The sequence below is a fragment of the Teleopsis dalmanni genome, chromosome 2, assembly GCF_002237135.1.
Source record: "Teleopsis dalmanni isolate 2A chromosome 2, ASM223713v2, whole genome shotgun sequence".
Classification (NCBI taxonomy): Eukaryota; Metazoa; Arthropoda; class Insecta; order Diptera; family Diopsidae; genus Teleopsis; species Teleopsis dalmanni.
In genome coordinates this window covers 103,766,212-103,781,043 of record NC_051847.1, presented here as the reverse complement: position 1 = coordinate 103,781,043, position 14,832 = coordinate 103,766,212, and the positions used below count along the sequence as shown (strand labels likewise).

At 30.0% G+C, this 14,832-nt stretch overlaps 2 protein-coding genes across 2 annotated transcripts in view; both read left to right on the top strand.

Moving 5' to 3' along the window:
* The first annotated feature begins 254 nt into the window (after positions 1–254).
* On the top strand, positions 255–1,523 carry LOC119675256 (protein ALP1-like). The gene is made up of 2 exons (XM_038086443.1): positions 255–339; positions 396–1,523. Exons 1-2 carry the CDS (start codon positions 280–282, stop codon positions 1,521–1,523), a joined length of 1,188 nt encoding a protein of 395 aa, XP_037942371.1. The 5' UTR covers positions 255–279.
* An 8,111-nt stretch (positions 1,524–9,634) lies between these two features.
* LOC119675255 overlaps positions 9,635–14,832 on the top strand; it is a 5,992-nt gene continuing 794 nt past the window's right edge. Inside the window, exons 1-5 of the mRNA XM_038086442.1 lie at positions 9,635–9,718; positions 13,813–13,929; positions 14,495–14,518; positions 14,599–14,722; positions 14,781–14,830. Coding sequence (XP_037942370.1) covers positions 9,635–9,718; positions 13,813–13,929; positions 14,495–14,518; positions 14,599–14,722; positions 14,781–14,830 — 399 coding nt within the window. The remainder of the gene's footprint in view (positions 9,719–13,812; positions 13,930–14,494; positions 14,519–14,598; positions 14,723–14,780; positions 14,831–14,832) is intronic.

The window sequence follows — 14,832 nt, the reverse complement described above, 5'->3', positions numbered from 1 at the left end:
TCTTAAAATCACTTTTAAAACTGATTTTAAAATTTGTTCTTAGAGCGTTTACGCACAAGAATTAAAAGCACTTTTAAAGTAACTGTCAATCAATCAGCTGTTTAACAGCAAACATAAATGTTGATTTTAAACATTTTAAAAATGAATATGGTAAAACTACAAATTGTTTTACTTTTATTGCAAAAAAAAGATATTATAACCAAAATTGTAGAAAATAATAATAAAGCAACAATGCTGATTTTAAAATCATTCCGTAAAAAATTTACAAAATTACGAGAAATGCGATTGCAGCTCTTTAATAAAATGGCAATACGTTCTGCTAATGAGGCTTTAATGAATGTAAATGTTTTTATAAAGTTTTTCATAAAATATTTAGAATGCATTTTTGTTTTTAGCTTCCACCACGAATAAGAACTTTTAGCAAAAGGAAGAGAAGTTCGGAGTGGTGGGATGTTGAAGTTCTGCAGTTCTATGACGATGAACAATGGATTGCTGATTTTCGAATGAATCGACAAATATTTTTCAGGCTTGTAGATTTGCTTAAAGATAAAATGGCACCAGCAGAAAATACTTTCGTTGAAGGGTTGTCTGTTGAAAAGAAAATAGCTATTGCAGTTTACAAACTTTCCTCTTGTGCTGAATACCGTGTAATTGCAAAGGGATTTGGAGTATCAAAAAGTACTGTTTGCTTATGTGTTCACAGTTTCTGTAAAGTTTTAATTGAAAATCAAGTCGGCAAAATATTATCCTGGCCAAATGCATTAGAATGTGAACGCATAGCCTCGAGATTTGAACAAAAATTTAAACTGTCAAATATTATTGGTGTTATAGACGGCACTCATGTGCCAATTAAACCCCCAAAAGACGGTGCTGCAGACTTTCGTAACAGAAAGGGTTATAGTTCCATTGCAGTGCAAGCTATTGTGGATGATCAATATTTATTTAAAAATATCACAGCACAAAATCCTGGCTGTGCACACGATGCATCAGTGCTTAGGGGCAGTTCTCTATACAAAAACCATAATACATTAATTCCTGAAAGCCATAGGGAAATCGCCGGAATTTACAACGCCTCAAATGAAGCTATGCTTTTTAAACTTCCTTATTATATTATTGGTGATGCAGCTTATCCGCTTTGTAACTGGATTATGAAAAATTATAGGGACGAGTTAACTGTTGAAGAGACATCCTTCAACTTATATTTGAATCAAGCACGAATTGTTGTGGAGCAAGCATTTGGTCGCTTGAAAGGAAGATGGAGAATACTTTATAAGAAGAGCGACCTAGATGTTTACAATATGCCGCATGTGATAATAGCGTGCGGAATTCTTCACAATTTTGTGGAGATATCTAAACAACGTTATAATTCCTCATGGGATGTAGAAAGAATCCACGGTGAAAGTGAATATCCCCAACCTGAACAGATGTACAATCGACAAAATTCGTCGTTCGGACATCTTATGCGAGATCATATATGCGCGTACTTGGCGAGAAAATATCCACTTCTACATAGAAGCAATTAAAAAAATAATGTAGAAAAAACCAATTTTTAATTAATTAATTTATACGTTTATTTATAATTAACAATATAATATATATAATATAATATATTTATATCAATTTATGTTTAATAATAAATTTAAATAATTGAAAATAATAAATTTAATATTAAATTGAAATATTTTTTAAATTTTTAGAGAATAAAAAATAAAAAGATTTTCAAATAGAGAATAAAAAATAAATAATTTTAATTAATTTAAATTCTGCGATGCAATTAGACCTCTGATAGCACTTTCAATTGTCTCATTGCTACTACGCACCAAATTTTCATTGTGCTTACGCTGCTCTTCCAGCATTTTCGTTTCCCATTCACGCTGTTTTTCCGCTTCCTCGCTAAAGAATTTTTCTTGGCGGCTAATCATAATTTTGCATTCGCGAGACCAACTTTCATGAAAGCTGGACAATGCCTTTGCGTAACTTCCTCTGCCCTTCGATCGATCTAGTCGAATTTGCGTTGTGGTGGTATTTGATGAAGTTGACGTCGAAGGCAAGTCATCTATTCCTAACTCCCAATTCGTTTCATCTGCGTTATTCTGTGAGTTCAAAAATGCGGATGTCGAAGGCAAATCAAAGTCTGAATTGTGCTGTGTTGTCATTCAAATATTCTTCATTCCATTCGCCTACAATTAAAGAAATTAAAGTTCGGTAACAATATATTTACTTCTATGATAAATTACCATTTAAGTGTTCAATATCAAGAGTATCGCACCCGTTATTTTCAAGAATTGATGATGGTCTTGAGTCAAGGATTTCGCACATCAATGGATGGTATTCCATGCAACTGTTACCACTACAATTGTTATGTTTTTTTATTTCAGAGTATTGTCTCTTTAATACTTGCCACTTTTGTTTAATTTGCTGTACACTTCTGTACCAGCCACTGATTTCCAGTTCTTGGCGAACAATTTCATAAATTGTGTCCTTTCTATATTTTTTGCCGTCTAACAATTTAATTATTTGTTTTTCTGCAAATATTTTAATTAAACATTCTTCCTCCTCTTTCATCCAATTTTTTCTTTTCATTTCCCTTTTCTCCATATTTTTAGTTATTTGGTTAGTGTTATTTGTAATAAAATTCAAATTATTTGTACCTATTTACTGTTAACAGCTGACAATTCAAACCTTAAACTGCTTTTAAGGTGTTTACGCAAAGCGTAAAAGTGACATTTCTTACTAAAAGTGATGTTAAACTACTTTTAGTAAGCTAAAAGTGCTTTTAAGCAAAATTCAATTTAGGGTGTTTACGCGATCTTAAAATCGATTTTAAGAGCCTTAAAACAACTTTTAAGGCTCGCGTAAACGTAGTGCTAGTTTAGGTTCCGCCCTTCACAAATGCAAGGTTTCGGATCGCTACGCTATACATATTTTGTAATAGTTACCTGGTTACCTGTGGCGCCCAGGTGCCATCTAAGATTCTCGATGGATGGCGAAAATCATGTACTTACTAAAAATGTTTATTTTAAGAGATCAATTTACATATAACTCGGATGATTTGTACGAGATATATACATTTTTATGGTGAGCATATGTGTGAAAATTTTAATCCACACTAGTTTAGGTTATGTTCGGAAGGCACGTGCTGACAGTTGTCAGCATTTCTACTCGGAGACATATATTGCCCATTGGGATGCCCTCAAAAAATTTGACCAGGAGTTGCGAGTTGCTAATCTTTGTTATCCTTGTTAAACCATTTGGTTTTCCAGATGAAGTTGAGGAGATCCGATAAGTTTGCTTTCGTTATCTCTTCCAAGCCAGTAAAATAAGGATCCCCAAGACGTTAAAGTAGCCTTGTTTGAAGTCCTTGACAGAGACGCAGGAAATGGTTGATAGATTTTACCTCCTCTTCATCTTAGCAACTCCTGCATAATCCACTTGTTGGAATTCGCCACCGTTGGAGCATCGACGCAATGGCACAGTGCCCCTTTAGTACTTCAGAAAGCACACGAACTGCAGGTTTGCTGAAGCCTGAAATGCTTTTCGTTTTATTTTTGTCCAACTTAGGCCATAAGATTCTAGCGGCCTTACAGTCTTCGCGGTTAGTTTATAAATTGTTAGTCACCTTATTGATTTCCTCTATTATCCTATACAGTTTACATATCGCTGTATGTATTGAGAGGTCGGCCTCTCCTGTATGCAGTTCAGAACCTCTTCTGGCCATCTCATCTGCTAGTTTATTCCCTTCAATATTGCTATGTCCAAGTATTCGAAATGTACTATGTCCAGCAAAGAGAGACCTTATGGTGTTTGATGCTCATCAGTGAATCGCGACATTTTAATACTCTCTTGGAATTTAGATTCAATTGCTTTCAGTGTGGTCTATCTACAAAAATAGTGATATTCGAAGAACGAATTGTACTTTATTGTCTACTGTTGACCTCTTTTTCGATAGCATATATCTCGCCGTGAAAGACGCTGTAAGTAGCAGGGATTCGGCAGCACTGTCTTATCTGCATATCTTTCGAGAAGATACCTGCTCCCGTACCGCCTTCCATCTTTGAGCCATATGCATAGATAGTGACTGTAGAGTTACCGGTCATAGATCCAAGATCTCAGCTATCTCTGGTTAGATAAAGAGTGGGAACCCACTAATGAAGTTATTTTCCTCAAAGAACCTTATTGATTTCGTGACCGAAGAAATAAAAAATTTTTTGGATCGTTTTTGCCTATCTAATAGTTTTATCAGTTTCGATCCTTCGCCATGGATGGAGACGCAAGATTATAGAGATGCACTTGAATTCTGTGCCAGACTTCATATGATAAATGATTGTATAGAAAGAGGAATTAGGCTTATGATGGATTATAATTCGATTTTGACAAAATATGAAGAGGAAAAACAATATGTTCTGCAAGTAGTCGAACCATAAAAATTATCCTTCACATAGTCAGATTTATGTTATAAAATATAATAAACACAATATATTAATTACTGAAAAAAAGAATTTTCTTGAAATTATAATTTTTTATAAATAATTATCTAAATCGTAGCATATACCTATTACGTAATTGTACATGCCAACTAAATGTTATGAAATAGAAAACAGATCACAGTCGCTTAACTAATTATTGTGTTTTGCACATAATTTTTAACCGATTTTGCTCATCAGTATCTTATTAAAAAGATATTTTAATTATCTATCAAATGAGTATATATTAATAACTGTTGAAATAAGTAACAAAAATAAAAAAATGACCTTGAATTGAAAAATTTCTGTTTTTTGTGCTGAAAACCCAAAACTTTGGGAATATCGTTTTTTTGGTCAATGGCATATTGCTAGGGGGTGCGCTCATTAAAAATCGCATTTTAGTTTTTCTAAGCCACCCTAATGAAGCATACTTCAATGAAGAAGCGGGCTCATTCTATTCAGATGGAATTCTTATAGAATTTGCTTCTAGTTGATATTTTATTGGTTACAGTGTACGTCGTCAAAAATGTCAAAAATGTTAAATGAAGACAATCAAATCAAATGACATTTTGTCTCATCCATCAGAGATGTCTCAGGAGATCAGGATGCAGGTAAAAGTGTTTGAAAAGATTTTTAAACAAAATAAAAAAATAATTGATGGAAAAATGCAAAAGTCACCAAAATCACTAATAATGCTTCCTGGCTTGATAAAACACATGAATCCTAATTTTGAAATTGGTGATTACGATATTGCTTCGGAAATATTGTGCATGAACAACATTTAAAACAAAGCCACACAGAATGGAAAAACTCAGATTTGAGACACAAATAAATTTGTATTGTGTTTTTACACCACAATTCAGAATAACAGGTTATTCAAACAGGTAATTTTGTTTTACACTCGTATACTATTAAATTCAAAAATTTATCAAATGTACACAATTTTGATTTTGTCACTGAAATGCTGTTTGATGTCTCCAACATTGTACAACGAACAAACATACAAACATGCATTCATGTAATGCAGAGAGTTGCATGTATGATTGAGTATGTATGCTGTCGGGCTTTTGTCAGCCTAATTCGACTAACATATGTATAGGTTTGAACTGGACATCCTACCAATTGTGCTTTGATCGAATATTGTTACATGAGATTGGATGGATTTATTATAAAACCACCAGCAAAATAAGGTAGGTTTTTCGTTTGTATGAGTGTGGCGCTTGTACTGTAGATTCGTTGCCTCGATAATTGTAAATTTGTACACGTATATTTCATAAACAAAAAACATCATTGTCCATAAATGCACGGTCAAGTATAATATACTATGCTCAAAAAGTGCAATATATTGGAATATTGATAGATACAAAATAACTTTATAAGCAGCATGTTAAAATTAAAAAAAAAAAGTAAATAGGCTTTCAAGAAGAAGAAGTAACAAAAATGATCCCAACCGGGTCTCCTTTTTATTGTACTCATTCGACCAAACTCATGCATTAAGGTGCACTCAGTGGCAACAACTTAAACGCAGGAGGATTAAAAATCTTTAAACTGCGCTAGAGGTGTAATAAGACACTATTACCTATTGGATAGCTAATTTTGTTTACTTTTGAAAAAAATAATGAGTGATGATAGTGAAATTATAATGAAAATATAGTTTTAATCGAAAAACATTATAAAACATAAAATTTGTTTGTCTATATTAATAGGGCAGGATTTAATTATCATGATGATACGCTAATTCTCTATATGATTTTAAACATGCTACTTATACTACGTTTCCACTACGTACTTAGTAAGTCATGTTGTAACATAGAGCTTTTTGTGTTTACATTATCATGAGTTACTTAAGGAATGGGAAAGAGCTTTTATGTGTCAAAAAGTTCTAGTTTTAGAGCTTTTCTGTGTTTACATTTTAATTGTAAACAGATGATATTAAATCCTGTAGTGTTAGAAGGAAATAAATCAGCATTGAAGAAAAGACAAAAAATTTAAATAATTTAATATATAATGTTTGTAATGTTTGTAATATTTTTCATAATATAAAAGCAGCAGTTGCTGCATATACAAAAAAAACAAAAAATTACAAATTATTCAAAATCAAAACATCTTCAATGATAACTAGAAACCAAAGAAAGTGCTGGACTTCTGGTAAATGCGGGCAGTAAATATTATTAAATAACGAATACAATTTTACTGAGTTGCTATTTTAGATAAAAATGAAATCAGTATGTCGGTTCTGAGAAGACAACAGAGGGCTTCAAAATAAGTTTAAACACTAAACAACCACAATCCAAATAGAAAAGAAATAAGGCGGTGTTTGAAACAAATTTTCAGTAAGTTTTATTTTAACCAATAGTTACTAATAACACTTATAACTTATAATTAAAAATAAAAACAACAAAAAATGTGTACTTATATATTTTTCATATAATTAGATTTTATATAATTATAAAATTTATATTATTACATTTATAATTTTAATACTTTGTAATATATTAAAAATAAAAATAAAAAAATTTAGTCGATTATCATTGATTTTTCTTTTCTTTGTAGGTGTGTTTTTTTTTTTACTTCAAAAATGTTGACGATAATGTTAACGACGCTGACAGTAACGGTGAGGATTAATCTGCCAGAATTTCCAATGTTGCATTCGTCATATTTGATAATAATTTTGGTCGAATTTTGTTTACTATATTCTATAGTAAAAAAAAAAGCCCGGAAGCTCTTTATATGGCAAATGCAATTTACTCAGTAAATTACGCTTACTAAGTATGTAGTGGAACGTACTGTTAGACAGTTAAAGTTCATCTCACCAATTTCATCACTATGACTGATGAAAAATTCACTTAAGCATAACTCAAGTCACTAAACAAACAATTGTTTATTATTTTGATTAATTGTGCATTGTTTTTAGTAAGAAAAAGGAAATAGTTTGGAAATGTATATAAATAATACAATGGATTATATGCATGTTATCGCACACTCTCACTTTGTAGGCTTAAATGCAGTGACGACGCGTGCCCTATCTGGAAGGGTCTGCAGCCGTTCTAGAATTTTTTTTGTACATATATGCTTAAATTAAAAATGATAAATTAAAATATATTAGATGTTTTATTAATAATAACTATATTACATTAGGCAACAATATATTCACAATATAACATTTAATAATTCATTAACAAAATAACATATTAAAGAAATTAAATTAATAATTTATGTATAAGTTTAATATTAAATCAATATGTGGATTAAATACAACTTTTCACATATATCTTATAATATCAAACCAACTTTTTTCAAACAAAAGAGTTTGTACTTAGAACCATACATGTTCATGCAGTGATCAAACACAATCGAACACACTTGCAACGAATAAATGTGCGGCCAGCTACTCCGCACACAAAGCGGTTATTATTCGTGGGAGCAACAGCTAAAAGGGGAAAGACGAAATATGATAGAAATGTATGGTGATGTGAGCTGCAAACTTATGAGCACAACTAACGACTCTAGTAGCTAAAAGAAACAAATTAAATGAGTTTTCATAGACAATTATATTTAATTGTTTTTGCTAAAACTCAAATCTTTAAAATTTTATATACGAAAATGTAATAAATAATATTATTTCTTGATGTAAAGATATATAATAAATTTATATATATTATTTGACAATTTGCAAATTATGTAAGGGTGTGCGCCGCACACCTCCGCACCTTAGAGCAGTCGTCACTGGTTAAATGTAAAACACGCAATCATTTGTAAGAGTAAATAATAGAGAATAAGATAGATTTTAAATTATGATCTGAGCAAGCTTTGAGTAAAAAGCTTTATTTGTAAGCTCAGACTATTTGAATATAAAAGTAGGAGCATTGCTCACTTAGATTAGATTCCTGTACGGTTAGAACACAGTTATATGTAAATGCTATTCATTTAATAAATATTTTTTTAAAACTTAACCGAACTTTCAATCTCATTAATTTGCATACTTAGATAGCATAGATACTGAATTATTTCGGTACAGAAAAGAATTTCTTTTTACTAATGCTGAAACTTTATGCGATAGTAGCAGACATTGTTGAAAGGTGACATGCTCCAATACATGACTCGACGATTTTTGGAAACTTCGGAATATGTTATAGGTTGGAGTCTAATGAATTCGAAATTGGATTTGTTATTGTAGATAATGGAAATAAAAATACAACATACACCGCTGTCAGGAGTTAATATATTTGCTAAAAGTTTTTTTAAGTCAGTGATTCGAACGCGCATTCGCATTGAACATGTTGTGTGTAAGCAGTAATTTTCAGTCTTATTACTGGAATTTTGGATGAAATTGGCAAAAGTTCATATCATTATATTTTTAAAAGTTGTTCACCAAAATATTTTATTTAATATTTTCTTTATTGTTGTTGATTATTATATTTTGGTTTTATTATCTTTTATTTAATTAAATGCAAAGAAAAAAACCAAAAAACAATCATACTAAACAATAGTCGTATTTTAACAAACAATGGTCTGGATCTTTTTTGCTGAAACAATATGGATCACAGCTGTGCTTTCATACAAAATTTTGTTTTGATTTGTGTTAATAATTTTGGAGCTAAAACAATAATTGAAAAAATTTTAAATATAAAATATAAAAAATCTAAAATATATAAAAAATATAAAATCTGCTGAAATGTCTGAATTAGTAAATATAAACTTCTGTTCTGTTGTCATGTAAAGTACTCTTTATACAATAAATATTAATTGCCTGGTAACTCTGGCCTTAAGTCAGACAACTGTCATTTTTTTCTGTATTCCTTTTATTCATTATTATATTAAATAAAGTGAAGTAAAAACTTGTCGAAATCATCGGATCGTGTGTATCATTTTTTGCTCAAATATATAATATGTTCATTATATACTTTAAAACTTAATTTAAATTCTGTGGTGAATAAATGAAAATTGCAGTTTTCAATAGAATCATTTTCCCCAGCCGGTCTTGCTATTTTGTCCACATATCCCTACTCATCACGATATTTACTGAAATAAAAGTACTTTCTAAGATATTTCGTTGCCTGTTTTGGTTTTTTGAGATTAAAAATCCGTTTCGAGAAAATGGGCCAAAGTTGCAATTCATCCAAGGCAATGAAATGGCAGACAAACTTGCAAGAAGAGGCGCAGCCTCAAGAATGATCGGCCCAGAACCATTCTGTGGTCTAGGCAAAGGAACTCTATCTACTCTCATGAATGGTGAAGAGGAAAAAGAAAAAGAAGTAAAGGTTACCAGGACTCTCACAATCTAAAATGCTGTTAGCGACTTACAACCTAAAACGCTTCATAGGACAATCAAAAAACAACCTTAGCATTATTACGGGATTATTGACCGGTCACTGTACAATGAATATTCATCCAACTCAGACTGTAGATACTGTAGAGAAGAAAAAGAAACTGTATACCATGTGCTTTGGGAGTGCCCGGCACTAATGTATAAGCTGAAAAAACACCTAGGAGGGTGTTTCATGGATCATAAAGATTCAAGACTAGGAAAGATAGGGTCTATTCTATCTTTCATTAAAAAAATCGAATTTGAAGAAACAGCAAAATTAATATTTTTATTTGTACTTTGGTTGTGTGTTGTTAATAATATATAGATATTTATAATTATGTTAATAACATTTTAAAAAGTTTCACATCTTTTAAAAATATATATGTCTTAAAAATATATTGTACTATTTGCGATTTTTTTTTAAATCATAACTGTTCAAGTTCAAGTCTGCGGTTTGGTGAATGTGACCTGTATTTGACTGTCTCTAAAACGGAATATTTTATACAAAAATGCGTTGATCAACATTTATTTAATAAAGTGAATTCATTTATTATCTATATTTAATTAAATAGTTCTTTGTTATTTTTTTGCATCCTATTAAATATTTTTAAAATAGTAATATTGTTTTGCATATATTAAGTTAATTTAAAATTGTATTCACATAAAATTGTATTTTTCTTAAATAAAATATTTTGGTAGATGGGACTATCGGGGAATCGAACACTTAAAATTCAGTATCGCGTTAGCAAGCATACCTCTTAGATGGTGCGGAAAATGCTTATATATTTTATATTTCTTCTAACACTACGGAATTAAAGCGACGAAATTGATCTCCATTCTTCACAATGTTTTTAAATGTCTTAAGAGGTTAATACTTAAGAATTTCTTGAATTTCATACATGAAAAGCATTTCACTTTATTAAAAGAAAGTGAAGTAGTAAGTAGTAAACACATACATTTTTACAATTTTCTTGAGATTTCCTAGGAGTTTTTGCACTGCACTTATGTTAATATTTATTTATTGCACTAATTTATAATTTTTGGTTAAAAATTTACGAATTTATTTATTTATTTATTAAACATCTTATAAAATTTTCACAATGGTAACATCAAATTTACCTAATTTTTATCTAATTTACTCTACTCGAAATTCAGGTAAATACCAGCATTCGCTGCCATACCGACATAATTAACTATCCCTCAATTTAACATCAATTTACTCGAACTCGCAAACGGCCCATATACAAAATTTTTTTTAATGTTAAAATATTATATTAATATTCATTGTCTGTGCATGTGCGAGTTGTGCTAAGTTGATGCTTAACCAAATGGAATTTTCCTTTGGATTTTTTGCGCTGCACACATTTAGCCACTTACTATAAAAAAGTGTGCGAGTTGCATTTTGACAGTTAAAATTAGCTGTGAATATATTTTGATTTCAATACTTTGTTTACATATTTTGCAATGGCGGAGAACGCGCAAATCGATGAAACATTTTTATTTACGCAATTTTGCAAATTAATTTAGTTGCACAATCATCGTAATATATTGAAAGGGAGATTCTTAGTAGAATATCCAAAGGTAATTATAAAATAATTTCAGTATAATTTACAAAATTGGAATGTGTTGAGCACAAACAAAATTATGCAAACGTCAAAAATTACCAAAACAATATTGCCAAGTCAATGAAAAAAACTCACTTAGTTCTCTGGAAACAGTCACTATAATAAAATTTTATCAAATAAATGTTTATGATGTTTAAAATAATAAGAATTTTAGAAAATACAAATAGTTACAAAATTCATTGCAAATGCTTATTAAATAATGAAAAATATATGCAAAAAGTATTCATTTTTCAATACAAATAAAACGAAACGTTTTAATAAAATTATTTTTTATTGTCATTTTCTGTATTCATATATTCATTTAAATTCAATTTTGAAAATATTATCTTATGAAAATATTAAAATGGCAGCCCTGGCGATTTAGTCTCGACTTAGCCACCTCGAAAATATGTTAACACATATGCTAACCAACACATCATTACATTATCGGCACAACTTTGAATTTCCCTCATTTAGAACGCAACTTAGCACAACTCACACACTGCCTAAAACAGAATATTAAAATAATGTAACTTAAAACTCGAAATATATGTATACGTACTACAGAGGCGAGGCGTCGAATGGTTCAGAGTGTGCACTGAACACCTTTACAAAGCTTCCTTTTTAGATCTTTTTTTTATTAGGTAAATAATCTCGCTATTTTGGTACTTAACATTTTTTATAATAGCTTTTCCAAACAGATTAACATAAACATAAAACGTATAATACAAACAAAACCACACATACATATGTTAGTTACACCCAATATTACTTATAATTAATAAAAAAGAAAACACATTCCTCTTAAAATATACTAAGGTTCAGAATAAAAACTGCACCGCGCTGCTTATAAAGCATGCAAATGAAATAACATTCTCATAGGGACTATGTTCAATATTGAATACACAACACAAAACATACAAACAAATATAAAAATAAAAGAGAAAACAAGCCGCGCATAATATGTACGTAAAATAATCATAACTCTTAAATTAATGCGTGCAAGCGGTTCAATAAAAAAGTGAACCTTCAATGTTATGCAAAGTAAATACAAAAGAGAAAAGAAATGATTGAGAAAAAATCGCTTTACGTTTGACGAGAGGTTCAATCGACTAAATTGAACCGCAAGTTCATAGAAAGCGTGCAAATACAATCAAAGTCATCGTTGCCGTTTTATATGGGCAAATGGTTCAATAAAAAAACTGAACCGTGCATAGTAAATACAAAGTAAAAGAGTAATGAATACATGAGAGTTTCTTACTCTTATGTAGATGTTGGAAATAAAACAAAAACAAAGTCATTATTGCAATTTTATACTAGCAAATGGTAAAAGTAAAGAAAAAAATTAAAGAAATTTGAAATGAAAAATAATATTTAGAAATGGATAAATGTGTGATTAAAGATTTTATTCAAATATCTTTTTTTAAACGATCTTCTGAAAAAAAGGTTTTAATTCATAAAATGAATAGACCAACTCCAGATATGAAGAATTTGGTACCTGATATAAAAATGTCGAAATTTGTGGTTAGTCGCCGTTTGCCCACAGCTATTTACCATAAAAACCAGTGGATCACAGGTTGCGAACATTTAAATAAATTGTTTTGTTGGTCTTGTACGCTATTTGCTTGTGGAAAGGACAAAACTCAGGAGTAGGAGGAATACATTATAGTTGGAATTCTATTTTGATCAAAATGTGAACACCTTGCCAAAAAGCTGACGCTTCGCTACTGACGTACTAGCTTCTCTATTAGATGCTAACTTTTGGTATAAATGTATTTTTAAGTAATATACATATATATAGAAATTGGTATATATGCAACATGATAAAGAATAACTTTTATTTTAACAAATACTATACAATTTGTTCACTTTGTCATAACACTTTCATGACTAATTATATATATTTACTTACATCAATAATAATTATAGCACTGCTGATTTTAGCTTATCTATTATTTATTAATATTTGATTTATATAGCAAATTTAAAATTTGTATAAAAATTGAAGCAAAACTAATATAAGAAATCATGCCTACATATACTCATTCAAATGAATTTAATAGATACAATGAATTTTCTGGTAACAATAATTGATACTATTTATTCTAATAACTACATGCAACCGCAAATGTAGTAAACATTTATGTTATAACAATTCTGATATGGTGAATAAATATAAGACATTTTTTTGTCTTATATTACACACAGAGAAGCACAATTATTCAAAATTTTTTCTCAGTTTCTTTTTTTTATCTTCTTTGTAGATATTTTAGTTCACAATAGAGTTTTCTTTCTTGTGGAGTACACTTTGTGGTGTGGTGTTTCTAAATTAATATTAAACAAAATTTTAGTGACTTTTGTACAGTACGCAAACTAGTTTTTGGGAAGAGTTATCAAAAATATCAGAATAATTCCAATATCGAAATTATGAAAATAGTTGGCAGTACCTTTTAATAGTCGAATTACTCGCTGTTCTCTGTTTGTTACATGTATGTATAACAACGAGTATCTGGTGGCCGCCATTTTCAGCTCTCGTCGGAGTTGCGTAGCGTTGGTAGTTCATAATTGTTTTTACGTGTTGTATATTATTAGTGGTAATATGACAAATAATTTGTTTCACATATGCAGAAACATTTTTGTTGCTTAAGTATAGTTAAATGACAACTGTGTATAAAAAAAATTTACTTGATTTCTGTAAGCGGTTTACTGGAATATCAAAAGACTTTTAGACGATGTAGTCTTGAATTGTGTACTTAATTGTAAAAGGAGGTACTTAAAGACCTTTAAATATCTTTTTAAGATTACAATTAAAAGCAATTTTAAATAAAATACTCCTTTTGTATTTCCAATGAATATAAAACTTGAGTTATTGAACATGTGTTATAGAAATTTACTAACATTACTTATTTAAAGTATCCCAGTTATTGACCAATATTTTCTGATGCAGTTCTTCCACCATCAGATTTTCTAATTGTCGCACTTAAAATTGAGAAGCTTAGATATTTTCTTATACATAAGCAACTATAAGAGACAATAATTCCTAGCCTATTGTTTGATACATATATAATTTAAAAATGAAATTTGTGATTTTTCCTTAATGTTCCGATAATATTTTTCAGAATAAGTTTTACTACGCAGAAACGGTACATTTTGAAATAATGCACTGTATGTTAGAAATAAATTATTTATAATCGTACATTTTTACTGATTTGAACCAAACCAGAGTATGGATTTTAAAAACAACAGTGCTGTGGTTAGCATTACGGGAAATGAACTAAACCCACAGTCACATTCAACGACTGATCACACTAACAGTGTGTCTTTTAAAGAAGGCTTCCTAGAACATGGTAATTTCGTTTTAAAAAAATGTTAAATAAATACTAAGATTTTGTTTGTGCGGTGTAGGCAGTGATGTTATGGATGAAGAAATTTGCACTAGATTTAGATGGAAACGTGT